At 46.9% G+C, this 18,787-nt stretch overlaps 1 protein-coding gene across 2 annotated transcripts in view; it reads left to right on the forward strand.

Annotated features, from left to right (window-relative positions):
- KIF6 (kinesin family member 6) overlaps positions 1–18,787 on the forward strand; it is a 374,519-nt gene that overhangs the window by 200,396 nt on the left and 155,336 nt on the right. For both annotated transcript variants that reach the window (XM_089690367.1, XM_089690368.1), the window contains exon 15: positions 11,287–11,342. In XM_089690367.1, the coding sequence (XP_089546493.1) occupies positions 11,287–11,342 (56 nt within the window). The remainder of the gene's footprint in view (positions 1–11,286; positions 11,343–18,787) is intronic.

Below are 18,787 nucleotides of genomic sequence, written 5' to 3' on the forward strand. Positions count from 1 at the left end.
CACAGTTTATGCAGAGCTGACATGGACCAAGCCCTATCTGCTCTGTGGACTGGTGGGTGACTCTGCTGTTCATTTACACCCGACTGCCCTCCAATCCTAGATGCAGGAGGACGGATCCCCTTCCATTTTCTCTTAGAGAACCGGATCGGATTGGAGGTAAGCAGGTGTTAAGGGACTGTTTACACCCGCCGATCCATAGGTGTGAATGAAGGGTCCGATCAGTTGAAAAACTGACCTGATGGGACCCTTTGTGATGGGACCTAGTTGACATTGTAGAGCGTTCATTGGAGGATTTCCCCATAGTCTTGAGTGGGAAAATCTTATGAAATGCTCATCGAGCCCTGAGAAGCCAACAATGGTTGGCAAAGTTAGAATTGTTGGACATTTAAGCTTCCTGTAAGATTTGAGTAGGAAAATCCTGCATTATTCTTCTACTTTGGATCTGGTTTATATACGGACTGGTCTGATCATTAGTGACCACATTCTGTGAAAAGCCTCATACAGCCTAGGGTCCCATGTACACGGGACGTTTCTGAACGATGGAAACTGACTGCAGGAAAACGTAGGTTAAAAAACGTCTGTTTTTCCGCATTTGCATAACATGTTTATGTGCGTTTAGAAGCGTTTTTTAAAGATAATCACTGGAGAACCTCCCAAATGCCCAGAATGTACTGAAAAGTGGTAAATTATGAACTATTTCAGACTATTTCAGAGAAATACAGAGAGTAGAAGCAGAGACAGCAGTATGTGTTGAGATTAGCTTAGGTGTGAGTTGCTCATTAACATTTCTTTTGTTTCCAAGGGTGGGAGAGGTGTCTGGTGGATCGAGTCATTAAGGTCACCTGGCAGGGGGTCTTCATGAGGAATTTGAGGTGTGAATGGTCATTAACATATCTTTTGTTTCCAAGGGTGGGAGAGGTCTGAGGTGTGAATGGTCATTGACATATCTTTTGTTTCCAGGGGTGGGAGAGGTCTGAGGTGTGAATGGTCATTAACTTTTGTTTCCAAGGGCAGGAGAGGTCTAAGAAGTGAATTGTTCATTTACATATCTTTTGTTTCCAAGGGTGGGAGAGGTCTGAGGTGTGAGTGGTCATTAACATATCTTTTGTTTCCAAGGGAAGGAGAGGTCTGAGGTGTGAATTGGTAATTAACATATCTTTATTTTCCAAGGGTGGGAGTGGTCTGAGGTGTGAATGGTCATTGACATATCTTTTGTTTCCAAGGGAAGGAGAGGTCTGAGGTGTGAATGATCATTAACATATCTTTTGTTTCCAAGGGAAGGAGAGGTCTGAGGTGTGAATTGGTAATTAACATATCTTTTGTTTCCAAGGGTGGGAGAGGTCTGAGGTGTGAATGGTCATTAACCTTTGTTTCCAAGGGTGGGAGAGGTCTGAGGTGTGAATGGTCATTGACATATCTTTTGTTTCCAAGGGTGGGAGAGGTCTGAGGTGTGAATGGTCATTAACATATCTTTTGTTTCCAAGGGTGGGAGAGGTCTGAGGTGTGAATTGGTCATTGACATATCTTTTGTTTCCAAGGGTGGGAGAGGTCTGAGGTGTGAATTGGTCATTACACTGTGTGACAAGCTTGGTAGGAACATCCTGTGTTCAGTGTTTTGTCCATCTGAGCACCTTGAAACCACTTTGCATGCATTTTTCATGATGAAAAAAGGCTCTGGACAGCATTGGGAACAGGAAGAGTTAAAAAAAAAATTTAAACCGCAAATGCTTATAAATGCGATTTTCCGCGTTTACAAGCGTTTTGCGTTTTAAATGCTGATAAAATCAATGTCTGAACGCAAGTTTGTTACGTTCAAAAAAATGACTGTACACTCAACTGCCTGTAAACGACTGTAAAGGACGATGTGTACACGGACACATAGGAGAACATTAGGGAGAGTTCAGGGGCTGCTGAAAAAAACGCTGAACAGCTCCTGAACGTCAGTTTATCAGCCGCAGTGTACATGAGCCCTAAAGCACACATGAGCAGATCGCTGAGACCTCCAGATGTTCATATCTTCTGGTGGGACATTAAAGGAAAGGTCGGGGGTCTGCACTGCCGACTCATAGAAGCTGCACGGTGTGAAGACTTAGTCACTTCTCACCCATTGTGCTCCATGGGGGGGGGGGCGGCCATGACACACATGGGGTGACCCCTTAGCCTCTGACTCACACCCTCACCTGGGGTGGCTTTGTGGCTTTTTTATGACATATTGTAAACACTATTTACCCAAATAATTGGCTGAGATATTTTAGGAGTCATAAAATAACATGAATGAGGATTTAGATTTCTTCCAGCTGCTGCCACAACTAATATATAAACCACAGATAAGGTGGCGGCAGATCACCGTTCCTGTAATATTCTGGGTCTGCCGCCTTGTTGGGGGATCCCACCAGGATGCAGATTTTTGGGTTCTGTGAAAAGCTGTGTGGAGTAAACAGCTGAAGTTCAACTAAATCCGTTATCAAAAATGTCATGAATTTCAGCTTACCACATTTGCTTTAACCAGTGCTCTGCTGGACACTGATAGTTGTCACAAGACTGCTCTATACTGCTGATAAGAAAAGGTATTTAGCAGTTTATATTTACTAAAATAATTGCATTTCCATGTTGTGTGTACTGTGGGAGAGCGGATATAGTGAATGCGGGGTCCGGGGAGAGCAGATATAGTGAATGCGGGGTCCGGGGAGAGCAGATATAGTGAATGCAGGGTCCGGGGAGAGCGGATATAGTGAATGCAGGGTCCGGGGAGAGCGGATATAGTGAATGCGGGGTCCGGGGAGAGCGGATATAGTGAATGCGGGGTCCGGGGAGAGCGGATATAGTGAATGCGGGGTCCGGGGAGAGCGAATATAGTGAATGTGGGGTCCGGGGAGAGCGGATATAGTGAATGTGGGGTCCGGGGAGAGCGGATATAGTGAATGCGGGGTCCGGGGAGAGCGAATATAGTGAATGCGGGGTCCGGGGAGAGCGGATATAGTGAATGCGGGGTCCGGGGAGAGCGGATATAGTGAATGCGGGGTCCGGGGAGAGCGGATATAGTGAATGCGGGGTCCGGGGAGAGCGGATATAGTGAATGCAGGGTCCTGTCCCACTGACATCAACAATGGCACACTAATTCCCCCCTCCTCCAACACGAACAATGTGGCACTACTCCCCCCAATGACACCAACAATGGGGCACTATTCCTCCCACTGACACCAATGATGGGGCACTATTCCTCCCACTGACACCAATGATGGGGCACTATTCCTCCCACTGACACCAATGATGGGGCACTATTCGTCCCACTGATACCAATGATGGGGCACTATTCCTCCCACTGACACCAATGATGGGGCACTAATCCTCCCACTGACACCAATGATGGGGCACTATTCCTCCCACTGACACCAATGATGGGGCACTATTCCTCCCACTGACACCAATGATGGGGCACTATTCCTCCCACTGACACCAATGATGGGGCTATGTTTACTCATAGAGCATTTTCTTCTCTTACTGGCTGCAGTTTGACACTCCCCAAAGACTGAAGGACAGTAAAATGGCCCGATATTTGGAGATCCCTGTGCTAGATGATGCTGGATGTCCTCCAGCCAGGAAATGAGGCGAGAAGCTCACAGTGTGCATTGAAATCAGAGTAAGCCGTTTCAGTCCAGGAGAGAAGCTGGTACACCTGTGCAAGACTGAAGGGGAGGAGCCGGTACACCTGTGCAAGACTGAAAGGGAGGAGCCGGTACACCTGTGCAAGACTGAAGGGGAGGAGCCGGTACACCTGTGCAAGACTGAAGGGGAGGAGCCAGTACAACTGTGCAAGATTGGAAGGGAAGAGCCGGTAGACCTTTGCAAGACTGAAAGGGAGGAGCCGGGACAACTGTGCAAGATTGGAAGGGAGGAGCCAGTACACCTGTGCAAGACTGGAGGGGAGGAGCTGGTACACCTGTGCAAGACTGGAGGGGAGGAGCTGGTACATCTGTGCAAGACTGGAGGGGAGGAGCCGGTACACCTGTGCAAGGCTGGAGGGGAGGAGCCTGTACACCTGTGCAAGACTGGAGGGGAGGAGCCGGTACACCTGTGCAAGACTGGAGGGGAGGATCCGGTACACCTGTGCAAGACTGGAGGGGAGGAGCCGAAGGATTTAGGTGTCTGCCAACCATGAGCACATTGGGGTTCCCTCTGTTCCTGCAGGATTTTCATATATTTTATGGAGTGGGGCCCCCCCGAGGTGAGCAGGAGCACCCCGTCCCCCTGGAATCCGTGGGAACAGAGACAGGAACTGTATCGGGGTTATCTAGCTGTCGGGGTGTAAGGAACCAACGTGGTGACTCCGCACACCTGGCTCCATGTGGGACTGAAGTCATCGTTCTGTGCGGAATGACCCTTTAAACGGACGAGCTCAGCATTACAGCAGCTTTTCTATAACATTTCTGTGTGGATGTTTCATCAATGATTGTTTATTAGCTTCGCAGATGTCAGAACTACAAACCACCATGATGTCACCCTATAAAAATAATCCGAGCTTTCCTGCCGGGTAATTACCGGATCACAGTTAATACAACCCATTGCATGTGGACCAGGAATGTGGCAACGAATGACCCGGATTGCTGGAAAGCAGAAGGCCAATCCGTGTTACTCATCCAATTCTTCCAGCACAGAAGATTCTCATCGTTCCGCAGTTCTGTCCTATTCTACTTATTATGGGGTCTTGGGTAGAGATGGAGCCCACCACACGCAGGAGAGATGGAGCCCACCACACGCAGGAGAGATGGAGCCCACCACACACACAGGAGAGATGGAGCCCACCACACACACAGGAGAGATGGAGCCCACCACACGCAGGAGAGCTGGAGCCCACCACACGCAGGAGAGATGGAGCCCACCACATGAAGGAGAGATGGAGCCCACTACAAGCACAGGAGAGATGGAGCCCACCACATGAAGGAGAGATGGAGCCCACCACAAGCACAGGAGAGATGGAGCCCACCACACGAAGAAGAGATGGAGCCCACCACACACACAGGAGAGATGAAGCCCACCACACACACAGGAGAGATGGAGCCCACCACACGCAGAAGAGATGGAGCCCACCACACACAGGAGAGATGGAGCCCACCACACGCAGGACAGATGGACCCCACCAGAGGCAGGAGAGATGGAGCCCACCACACGCAGGAGAGACGGAGCCCACCACACGCAGGAGAGACGGAGCCCACCAGAGGCAGGAGAGACGGAGCCCACCAGAGGCAGGAGAGACGGAGCCCACCAGAGGCAGGAGAGACGGAGCCCACCAGAGGCAGGAGAGATGGAGCCCACCACACGCAGGAGAGACGGAGCCCACCACACGCAGGAGAGACGGAGCCCACCAGAGGCAGGAGAGATTGAGCCCACCAGAGGCAGGAGAGACGGAGCCCACCAGAGGCAGGAGAGACGGAGCCCACCACACACTGGAGACATGGAGCCCACCACACACTGGAGACATGGAGCCCACCACACACTGGAGAGATGGAGCCCACCACACACTGGAGAGATGGAGCCCACCACACACACAGGAGAGATGAAGCCCACCACACACACAGGAGAGATGGAGCCCACCACACACTGGAGAGATGGAGCCCACCACACACACAGGAGAGATGGAGCCCACTACACACTGGAGAGATGGAGCCCACCACACACACACAGGCTGATTCAGGCAAATGGCTAACTAAAGTCCAATGGATTGGTATTTCTATATATCCAATCCCTGCCGGGAGGAGGAGCTGAGATGGTGACCTGACTTTTGTGCACTTCAGATAAGCAGTACAGCCTGGTCACCGCCTGCCCATAGCCTGTGATTGGACAGTCCTCCCCGCCCATAGCCTGTGATTGGACAGTCCTCCCCGCCCATAGCCTGTGATTGGACAGTCCTCCCCGCCCATAGCCTGTAATTGAACACTCCTCCCCGCCCATAGCCTGTGATTGGACACTCCTCCCCGCCCATAGCCTGTGATTCGACACTCCTCCCCGCCCATAGCCTGTGATTGGACAGTCCTCTCTCTCTCTCTTCTCTCAGACTTAGGCTGCCCATACATTATACAGTTTTCTTTTAGATTTTACCAAAAAGCATGTATGAGGTCATGCCTAAAGACAACACTTTCGATTGTATATAATTAGACGGGCTCTTGCTCTACATAGTTGAAGGTAAATCTAAAGGAAATTGTATAATGTATGACCAGCCGAAGTTCTAGGGTGCCGGAGATTACAGATGGCTAAGATTTAAGACAAATTCAGATAATGAATCCAGCTACAGGTAACAGTGGTTTCCAAATGGTGATCCGTGGACTGGATGCAGCTCTTTGCCTGCCTTTATCTTTCCTGCAGAGCACTATTCCTCCCACTGACACCAATGATGGGGCACTATTCCTCCCACTGACACCAATGATGGGGCACTATTCCTCCCACTGACACCAATGATGGGGCACTATTCCTCCCACTGACACCAATGATGGGGCACTATTCCTCCCACTGACACCAATGATGGGGCACTATTCCTCCCACTGACACCAATGATGGGGCACTATTCCTCCCACTGACGCCAATGATGGGGCACTATTCCTCCCACTGACGCCAATGATGGGGCACTATTCCTCCCACTGACGCCAATGATGGGGCACTATTCCTCCCACTGACACCAATGATGGGGCACTATTCCTCCCACTGACACCAATGATGGGGTACTATTCCTCTCACTGACACCAATGATGAGGCACTATTCCTCCCACTGATACCAATGATGGGGCACTATTCCTCCCACTGACACCAATGATGGGGCACTATTCCTCCCACTGACACCAATGATGGGGCACTATTCCTCCCACTGATACCAATGATGGGGCACTATTCCTCCCACTGACACCAATGATGGGGCTCTATTCCTCCCACTGACACCAATGATGGGGCACTATTCCTCCCACTGATACCAATGATGGGGCACTATTCCTCCCACTGACACCAATGATGGGACACTATTCCTTCCACTGACACCAATGATGGGACACTATTCCTTCCACTGACACCAATGATGGGACACTATTCCTCCCACTGACACCAATGATGGGGCACTATTCCTCCCACTGACACCAACGATGGGGCACTATTCCTCCCACTGACATCAACGATGGGGCACTATTCCTCCCACTGACACCAACGATGGGGCACTATTCCTCCCACTGACACCAATGATGGGGCACTATTCCTCCCACTGACACCAATGATGGGGTACTATTCCTCCCACTGACACCAATGATGGGGCACTATTCCTCCCACTGACACCAATGATGGGGCACTATTCCTCCCACTGACACCAATGATGGGACACTATTCCTTCCACTGACACCAATGATGGGACACTATTCCTTCCACTGACACCAATGATGGGACACTATTCCTCCCACTGACACCAATGATGGGGCACTATTCCTCCCACTGATACCAATGATGGGTTACTAGTCCTCCCAATGACACCAAAGATGGGCTTCTATTCCCCCCAGTGACACCAGTGATAGGGCCCTATTCCTCCCACTGACACCAATGATGGGGCACTATTCCTCCCACTGACACCAACGATGGGGCACTATTCCTCCCACTGACATCAACGATGGGGCACTATTCCTCCCACTGACACCAACGATGGGGCACTATTCCTCCCACTGACACCAATGATGGGGCACTATTCCTCCCACTGACACCAATGATGGGGTACTATTCCTCCCACTGACACCAATGATGGGGCACTATTCCTCCCACTGACACCAATGATGGGGCACTATTCCTCCCACTGACACCAATGATGGGACACTATTCCTTCCACTGACACCAATGATGGGACACTATTCCTTCCACTGACACCAATGATGGGACACTATTCCTCCCACTGACACCAATGATGGGGCACTATTCCTCCCACTGATACCAATGATGGGTTACTAGTCCTCCCAATGACACCAAAGATGGGCTTCTATTCCCCCCAGTGACACCAGTGATAGGGCCCTATTCCTCCCACTGACACCAATGATGGGGCACTATTCCTCCCACTGACACCAATGATGGTGCACTATTCCTCCCACTGACACCAATGATGGTGCACTATTCCTTTCACTGATGACATGTCCTTTGTCATTTTTTTTTACTCTGAATGACCACCAAGCCTGAGGCATTCAGTCCAGCTCCCTAAAGTCTGAAGAGCAATAAACTGGCCCTTTGTTTAGGAGGTTTGGAGGCCCCTGGCAAAAAGTAAAGGACGGTCCATGTACAAGAGTAAAGTCTTGATGGTCATCATGGTATTAGTGGGAATAGTGAAGGTGAGCGGGATCCCTGTTCTTGCTACGCTGAGTTCACACGGAGCCTCAAATAACCCAAGGCTTATCCGGGCCGCCATGCCCTCCAGTCATACTCCACCAAGGCTTGCCGTACCAGACGTCAGATATGGACAAACCACAAGTGGTGCTGTAGATGTTCCTAAAGAACATGCCACCCTCCTGCACTGTCTCTGGTTTCTGCCTCTTAGCAGTCTCACTAGGTGGTTGGACTAATTGCAGTGAGCGGTTCCACAGAGAGACCGCACTGTTTATCCTGATGTGTCGCCCTGAAAACGAAGGATGATTCATGTGTCCGCTATTCCCAGACACTTCCACTATTTCTACCTCGCAGTTTGAAATTATCCCGTTTACTTGGGTGTTGTTTGAAAGTAAAATTATAATAGTTTGTTGCAATTTTTTCTTTCCTTGTCCTTTTATTTTTTATTTTTATTTTTTTTTATATTTAGACCAGATGCATAGAGTGTGTGTATAAATAAAATAAAAAAAGTATATGTGTGTGTGTATAAATATATATATATATATATATATAAATAAATTAAAAAAATTAAATATAAATATATATATATATATATAAATAAATTAAAAAAATTAAATATAAATATATATATATATATATATATATATATATATATATATATATATATATATATATTTATACACACACATATCATTTTTTTTATATATATATACATATATATATATATATATTTATACACACACATATCATTTTTTTTATATATATATACATATATATATATATATATATATATACTCATACATACACACACACACTATGCATCTGGTCTAAATATAAAAAAAGAAAATAGAAAATTGCAACAAACTATAATAATTTTATTATACTTAGAAAAAAAATTATATAAATATATATAGCCTTGGAAATGAATAATATTTTCATACACAAAGGATTCATAAAGCACTGAGGGTTAGCTGAAGAGATAGCACAGATTCTTGCTGTGAGGCGCACGTCTGATTCAAACTTTGCAGTGAGCCATTGATTGGGACAAGTAGTGGAGCTGTGTGCAAATGACGGGTTGTTTTCAGCAAAGAGGCAAACAAAGAGCCTCTAAAATAGGGGCCCCAAAGGGTTAGTGTTTGTCAGACTGCTTGTGGTCCCAACTATGATCTGTAGAAATAAAATAATTCCCCAAAAATGGAGGTTCGTGGGAGTAAATGCCTTTGTAGTGGTGATCAATGGGGAGTAAAAAAAAGTCACTGCATCAGTAAGAGGAATGGTGCCCATTATTTGATTAAGTGGGAGAAATAGTGCCCCATCATTGGTGTCAGTGGGAGGAATAGTGCCCCATCATTGGTGTCAGTGGGAGGAATAGTTCCCCATCATTGGTGTCAGTGGGAGGAATAGTGCCCCATCATTGGTGTCAGTGGGAGGAATAGTGCCCCATCATTGGTGTCAGTGGGAGGAATAGTGCCCCATCATTGGTGTCAGTGGGAGGAATAGTGCCCCATCATTGGTGTCAGTGGGAGGGATAGTGCCCCATCATTGGTATCAGTGGGAGGAATAGTGCCCCATCATTGGTGTCAGTGGGAGGAATAGTGCCCCATCATTGGTGTCAGTGGGAGGAATAGCGCCCCATCATTGGTGTCAGTGGGAGGAATAGCGCCCCATCATTGGTGTCAGTGGGAGGAATAGCGCCCCATCATTGGTGTCAGTGGAGGAATAGTGCCCCATCATTGGTGTCAATGGGAGGAATAGTGTCCCATCATTGGTGTCAGTGGGAGGAATAGTGCCCCATCATTGGTATCAGTGGGAGGAATAGTGTCCCATCATTGGTGTCAGTGGGAGGAATAGTGCCCCATCATTGGTGTCACTGGGAGGAATAGTGCTCCATCATTGGTGTCAGTGGGAGGAATAGTGCTCCATCATTGGTGTCAGTGGGAGGAATAGTGCCCCATCATTGGTATCAGTAGGAGGAATAGTGCTCCATCATTGGTGTCAGTGGGAGGAATAGAGTCCGATCATTGGTGTCAGTGGGAGGAATAGTACCCCATCATTGGTGTCAGTGGGAGGAATAGAGTCCCATCATTGGTGTCAGTGGGAGGAATAGTACCCCATCATTTGTGTCACCGAGAGTGTTGGTGTTAAGAAGTGGAATAGTGGTCTATTGTTGGTGTCAGTGGAAGGATTAGTTCCCCATCTTTCGTGGCAGTAGAATGAATAGTGCCCTATTATTTGTGTTAATGGAAAGAAAGGTGCTTCATTGTTGGTGTCAGTGGGATTAGGAAATCCTACTTGGCATTGGTGCTTAGTGGACACTTATCTTTAGACGAGTTTTACGTCCATTGCAGCTGCTCTATTGCTCAGATAATGTCACGGCTGGGACTATGCAAGAGATCGCTCCAGCTGACTGGGCTGACCTGCTGGTGGCACTGTGGTTCCTTGGGCGGAGATTTGTAATTCCAGTATCCACCAGAGGGTGTCTCCCAGCAGCAAGCAGATCTCAGTAACTAGTTTCAACCCGATGCTGGCTGCTGGGAGGGTATTTAGGTCCTCCCTACTAGTGCCTCTCACTCCTGATCTTGCTCCTGCTCTGCATCCTGTTCCCTGTCTGCTCCCGTTAGTCCTGATTCTGGTTCCCCCTTCCCATCCTCTCCCGGCATCTCCAGTTTACCTTGTTGATCTGTGGCACCTATTTTGTATATATTTTATATAGTTAGGCTGCCTGTTTGTTACTTATCAGTCAGGAATTCTGTCTCCGGGATTTCGGCTCACTTATATTTTTCTGTTTGCTGGAATTTCGCTGTAAGTAACCGGACCGGGACTGTTTGAGTGGATGGACCGTTGATGTTTGCCTGGTTGCCGTTCATTGATGGAGGAAAGAACCTGCGGAATCTATAGCAGCCCCTTTGGGGGGAACGCTACAATAATATTCAATTCTTTTGTGTTTCTTAGGTTTGCAGAAGCCAAATCCCTGGGGGAAGAAGTGAACAATGTGAGGAACAGAATCAGTGAGTACCTGTCTTCTTAGTGGGGATTTGGGATTTGAATGCATTTATTTTGAAGTATATATGAACCCTCACCTTGTAAAACAATTCATTGTAAAATAGAAAAGAAAGGCAAAACATTTGTGTATAGATATAAAACACATCATACAGACTAAAGTGATCACATACCCTCTGTTCTCAGCTGCATAGGAAGCTCGGAGAGCTGGGGAAAGAGCACACTGGTCGTCCCGGTGAATGGCTGTGTAAGGGGGGGGGGGTGCATGTCCACACACAAGTCTGATCATTGGAGGAGAGCAGGCTGAGTTCCCAGTACAGCCAGAAATCTAACCACGCTGTGTTCTCATGCCTAGTGTGGTCAGTTTAAATTAACCAGAGGGACTGGCAGGAACACCGAGGATTTCACACCAAGGAAGCAATACAAAGAGAACAGGAGACTTTTTTTAACCACTTCAAGTCCAGACACTTTCCCCCCTTCCAGTCCGGACACTTCCCCCCCCTTCCAGTCCGGACACTTTTCCCCCCTTCCAGTCCGGACACTTTCACCCCCTTCCTGTCCAGACACTTTCACCCCCTTCCAGTCCAGACACTTTCACCCCCTTCCAGTCCAGACACTTTCACCCCCTTCCAGTCCGGACACTTTCACCCCTTCCAGTCCGGACACTTTCCCCCCTTCCAGTCCGGACACTTTCACCCCCTTCCAGTCCGGACACTTTCACCCCCTTCCAGTCCAGACACTTTCACCCCCCTTCCAGTCCGGACACTTTCCCCCCTTCCAGTCCGGACACTTTCACCCCCTTCCAGTCCAGACACTTTCACCCCCTTCCAGTCCAGACACTTTCACCCCCTTCCAGTCCGGACACTTTCCCCCCTTCCAGTCCGGACACTTTCCCCCCCTTCCAGTCCGGACACTTTCCCCCCCTTCCAGTCCGGACACTTTCACCCCCTTCCAGTCCGGACACTTTCCCCCCCTTCCAGTCCGGACACTTTCCCCCCCTTCCAGTCCGGACACTTTCACCCCCTTCCAGTCCGGACACTTTCCCCCCCTTCCAGTCCGGACACTTTCCCCCCCTTCCAGTCCGGACACTTTCCCCCCCTTCCAGTCCGGACACTTTCCCCCCTTCCAGTCCGGACACTTTCACCCCCTTCCAGTCCGGACACTTTCCCCCCTTCCAGTCCGGACACTTTCACCCCCTTCCAGTCCGGACACTTTCACCCCCTTCCAGTCCAGACACTTTCCCCCCCTTCCAGTCCGGATACTTTCACCCCCTTCCTGTCCCCAGGCCAATTTTCAGCTTTCAGCGCTATCACACTTTGAATGACAATTGCGCGGTCATGCAACATATGAATTGTTTAGCATTTTTTTGAGACAGATAAAGCTTTATTTTGGTGGTATTTATTCACCGCTGGGATTTTTATTTTTTTTTGCTATGTAAATGAAAAAGTCCAAAAATTTTGAAAAAAAAAGTGTTTTTCTTATAACATTTTGCAAATAAATAATATTTCATCATAAATCTTGGCCAAAATTTATTCCATTATCTTTTTAGTATAAAAAAATAACCCAAATTAGTTTATAACCAAAAATTATAATTGTTTAAAAATTTTTTTTACATTTTTATTTTTTTTTTTTATATTAATATTTATGTTTTTTGTTTGTTTGTTTTTTTTACATACTGTCACCCTAGCAGTACCATGGTGACACTGTACTACTTGTGGGGGGTGATGAAGTTTTTTTTTTTTTTTTTACACTGATTGCTTTTTACACTCATAAAGGCTGTAAGAGGAATCATTTCTCCTTCTCTCTGGCTGCATTCCTGCAGCCATTGAGAAATACTGTGAGAGCTGTGATTGGTCACAGCTTGTCACATGGTACAAGGCTGTTGTGTATGGCCCTGTACCATGTGATCTCTATGATCCTTCACAGATTTCACACGTAGTAAGCAATGATGTCAGAAGTGACATCTTGCTTATTACTCTGCATGTGATCACTGATTGGCCAATCAGTGATCACATGATCGGGATCTCACACAGAGGTCCCGTACAGAGATCGGTGTTCCACCGGAAGACACAGTGGGCACCGGATCCTTGTGTTGCGTGCTCCCAGGGAGCACTCATAGTCCAAAATGGTGGGCGCTGTTTATGAATGGCAACCCGCCCCTGGACTGCCACTGTCCTGCTGTTTATATACAGCGGCCGGACGGCAAGTGCATGTCAGGAATATGAAATGTTTGGAGTTACATATTTAATGTTTATTCAGGAACTTGTGACTTCACTGAGCAAGGAGCCAAAAACTGAGTATGAAGCCCTCAGCAATGTGGAGTATAGGTGTATATTGTAATATATCAATATACGTAAACGTGCTTATAGACGAGTAAACCCGCGCATGCAAGTAAACGACCGCGCTCAAATGAGAAAATATTCTAACTTTGTTTTACTGCTCTGTACTCAGCGCTGGATCACTGATCTGTACTCAGCTGTGTGTAACGTCCCATAGACTTTCTCTCCCCGGCGCCGGCATCTTCAGTGTGGTCACCCGGATGTGACAGCTTGCGGCTTCACCACCGGGTGCCAACTGCGCATGTGCGAGAAGAGCTGCGCTTTGTGAATGCCCCGTAGTCTTGTGGAACCTGTCACATGTCCCACAAGACTACGGGGAGAGAGGGGGAGGACACATTCCGCTTCTGATTGCCTTAGGCGATCGCAGCGGGAGCGGGTAACTGTCAAATTCGGGTACCTGCTCCCCCCCCCTCAGCAAATCCCTCCACTGGCCTCCACTGAGTGTCCTCCACCCCGCTCTGCCAATCCCTCCACTGACCTCCACTCAGTGTCCTCCATCTCTCTCTGCCAATCCCTCCACTGGCCTCCACTGAGTGTCCTCCACCCCTCTCTGCCAATCCCTCCACTGACCTCCACTCAGTGTCCTCCATCCTTCTCTGCCAATCCCTCCACTGGCCTCCACTGAGTGTCCTCCATCCCTCTCTGCCAATCCCTCCACTGACCTCCACTCAGTGTCCTCCATCCCTCTCTGCCAATCCCTCCACTGGTCTCCACTGAGTGTCCTCCATCCCTCTCTGCCAATCCCTCCACTGACCTCCACTCACTGTCCTCCACCCCTCTCTGCCAATCCCTCCACTGACCTCCACTCAGTGTCCTCCATCTCTCTCTGCCAATCCCTCCACTGGCCTCCACTGAGTGTCCTCCACCCCTCTCTGCCAATCCCTCCACTGACCTCCACTCAGTGTCCTCCATCTCTCTCTGCCAATCCCTCCACTGGCCTCCACTGACTGTCCTCCACCCCTCTCTGCCAATCCCTCCACTGACCTCCACTCAGTGTCCTCCATGCTTCTCTGCCAATCCCTCCACTGGCCTCCACTGAGTGTCCTCCATCCCTCTCTGCCAATCCCTCCACTGACCTCCACTCAGTGTCCTCCATCCCTCTCTGCCAATCCCTCCACTGGTCTCCACTGAGTGTCCTCCATCCCTCTCTGCCAATCCCTCCACTGACCTCCACTCACTGTCCTCCACCCCTCTCTGCCAATCCCTCCACTGACCTCCACTCAGTGTCCTCCACCCCTCTCTGCCAATCCCTCCACCGACCTCCACTCAGTGTCCTCCATCCCTCTCTGCCAATCCCTCCACTGACCTCCACTCAGTGTCCTCCACCCCTCTCTGCCAATCCCTCCACTGACCTCCACTCAGTGTCCTCCATCCCTCTCTGCCAATCCCTCCACTGACCTCCACTCAGTGTCCTCCATCCCTCTCTGCCAATCCCTCCACTGGCCTCCACTGAGTGTCCTCCATCCCTCTCTGCCAATCCCTCCACTGACCTCCACTCAGTGTCCTCCATCCCTCTCTGCCAATCCCTGGCTTCCACTGAGTGTCCTCCATCCCTCTCTGCCAATCCCTCCACTGACCTCCACTCACTGTCCTCCACCCCTCTCTGCCAATCCCTCCACTGACCTCCACTCAGTGTCCTCCACCCCCCTCTGCCAATCCCTCCACTGACCTCCACTCAGTGTCCTCCACCCCTCTCTGCCAATCCCTCCACTGACCTCCAATTAGTGTCCTCCACCCCTCTCTGCCAATCCCTCCACTGACCTCCACTCACTGTCCTCCATCCCTCTCTGCCAATCCCTCCACTGGCCTCCACTGAGTATCCTCCATCCCTCTCTGCCAATCCCTCCACTGACCTCCACTCAGTGTCCTCCATCCCTCTCTGCCAATCCCTGGCCTCCACTGAGTGTCCTCCACCCCTCTCTGCCAATCCCTCCACACAACCCCACTGCATAGGAAAATAAGAAATTTGCCCGGAATGTTTCTTTAGCCCGGGTTCACACCATGTGCCATACATTTTGTTCTTTCTCAAATCGCATCACATCCACACCAAAAAGGTGTAGGACCCTTTTTTAAATCCACACCTGAATCACTTCATATGGGTGCTATCACCCATGCAATGCGATTTCTGGCAATCGCATGGCGTTTTGCGATCTGTTTCCGGGGTGTCATTAATTTATCATTGACCCCCCACACCAGATCTTTAACAATTTAGTACTTCTGCGCTATATAAATTCAAAATGTCACATAAAGATAAATAGCAACAAGAAAGCAGCCAGCACAGTATCACAGGTATCAGTATATAAAACAGAAAAAGTACGGCGCTATAAATAAAGTAAAAAAACTAAAATAAAATTCCAATGATTTCCAGCAAAAATATAAAGTCTCTCGCGACAAATATAAATTCAAAAAATCGCCATGGGAGTCCACCATCACCAGCACCTCAGAAAATACTGCCTCTTTCCAGACTGAATTGACCCCACAATTAAGTGCGGGTCAAGAAAAGCGTAGTGCGGATATCAAATTAGGATGACAAAATCAAAATCTTTTGACTCTGGAAGGATAAGATGATATCCAAGTGTTGGATGTAGATAGACGCCTGTTGGTTGCCGCTCAATGGATTCCCAAATCAAGGCCTTAACTCTCGACCGATATTCCAGGTAATTTGCCAAATATAGACTTAAAAAAAGGAATTATCCTCAAAGAGGACAAAATCATCCAAAAAGCAAAATAATCATCATAGTGTAGTATAATTAGAAGGATTTATTGCCTTACAACATTATTATTATACAGGATTTATATATATTTATATATATTATTATTATCATACAGGATTTATATATATTTATATATTATTATACAGGATTTATATATATTTATATATATTATTATTATTATTATTATTATTTATACAGGATTTATATATATTTATATATTATTATTATTATTATTAATATTATACAGGATTTATATTTATATTTTTTATTATTATTATCATACAGGGTTTATATTATTAATATTATTATAATACAGGATTTATATATATTTATTATTATAATTATAATTATTATTATTATTATCATACAGGGTTTATATTATTATTAATATTATTATAATACAAGATTTATATATATTAATATTATTATTATTAATATTTTTTTATACAGGTTTTATTTGTATATATTATTATCATACAGGGTTTATATTAATATTATACAGGATTTATATATATTTATATATATTATTATTATTATACAGGGTTTATATTATTATTATTATTATTATTATTATACAGGATTTATATATATTTATATATATTATTATTATTATTATTAATATTTTTTATACAGGTTTTATTTATATATATTATTATTATCATACAGGGTTTATATTATTATTATACAGGATATATATATATTTATATATATTATTATTATCATACAGGGTTTATATTATTATTATTATTATTATACAGGATTTACATAGTGCCAACAGTTTGCTCAGCGCTTTACAATATAACGGGAGATAATACAGCAACAATACAGTTCAATACAAGAGGGTTAGGAGGGCCCTGATCCTGGGAGCTTACAATCTAAGAGGGAGGGGCTGATCCTGGGAGCTTACAATCTAGGACAACGTAGTATTAAACGTACATCAAAAGACAATTAAAACAGCATGTTACCATATAGCCAAATGGTATGTTTCTAACCAACAAGATGGCCGCCACGTTACGGTGCGTGCTGACGTCAAGCACTCTTGCTCCTCCCAACACGTTTCGTCATCAATGATGTCTTCAGGGGCGTGGCCAGCGTATATATAGGGAGGAGGGAGCCCAACTCCTCCCCTATTTCACTTCAGGCCAGTACCAGAACGGGAAAGGACGCATGAACGCGATGCGATTGCAGTGCGGGAAACGCAAGGGATTTGTAGCGTTTCCCGCACCGCTTTGGTGTGAACCCGGGCTCCAAGAGGTTGATATACTAAAGGCAAATGGACTGGGCACCTTGCACCTCTCATTTTCTCTGAATGTGGTGAAGCTCCGCTGACTTCCATCATCCAATCGCGTGCAAGCAAAAATGCAATTTTTTTTTTCATTTTCCTTGCACCTGATTGGGTATTCTTTACAAAGTGACGCTTTTGCTGCTTTAACTAAGCTCTAGGGAAAAGGAAAGCAAACGCACTTGCACAGCGCACGGTCTCTGTGCCCTTTAGTAAATCCACCCCAATACATCTGAACCTCGACATGCTTTTGTGAACTTGCTGGGTTGTGGCAGGTGATGCTGAGGATCCCGTTTTCATTAAACAGCCGTTATTAGTTGATTTGGGAGTTCTCGTCTTTTCTTGAGATGAAAGGATGGAGACTCTGTTGTGCAGCCAGCTGGCCTGCAATCACATTACTCAACAAACGGCAATGCCAAGAATAGTCCATTGACATTGTTTTTGTTTAATTAGATCCCAATTAATTAGACTTTTTCTGAATAAACAGACAGAAATGTGACTTTGTTAAGTAGGTCTCTACTTATTTCTTTTGGATTCTCATTTGTGACTCTGATCTGTGGCTTGTGATAATCGTTTGTGGACGTAGACCTCTGGAGATGATGTCTCCTTACCCTACAAACAGCAATACATCTCTTTCCAAAGTAAGTCCAGCTCCCGGCAGCCCTAGAAGATGCGTTACCGCAGCAGATGTGTTTCTTCTCTTCGCTGAACCTCTTCTGGATGCTGTGGGAACCCTCATCACCCCAGCCTGCCCAGACCCCTCTGCAGATCTGCATGCGCTGTCCACAATGCAGCTGCAGCCAAGATGAAGATTGTGGAGGAACCCAACAGCTTTGGTAGAAAAGAGCTCCCCCGGGTGACCATCCCTGGTTTAGGAACAGGCTGTATATACAGTTGTGTTCAAAATAATAGCAGTCAGACATCACTAACCGGATCAATCGCTGTTTTTGGTGGAAATGATATTTCTACATGGCAAATAATTTCCTAGCAGGTGTAGTAGAGGAATAAAAATCCAACAGACCCAACAGTCATGACATGCATGCTGCTGATTCTGTGTCATTGAATCACTCATTGAGGGGCGTGTTCAAAATAATAGCAGTGCGGAGTTCTATTAGTGA

This window comes from Staurois parvus, unplaced genomic scaffold (genome assembly GCF_062004578.1).
Source record: "Staurois parvus isolate SC_StPar_1 unplaced genomic scaffold, SC_StPar_1.0 ptg000529l, whole genome shotgun sequence".
Taxonomy (NCBI): Eukaryota; Metazoa; Chordata; class Amphibia; order Anura; family Ranidae; genus Staurois; species Staurois parvus.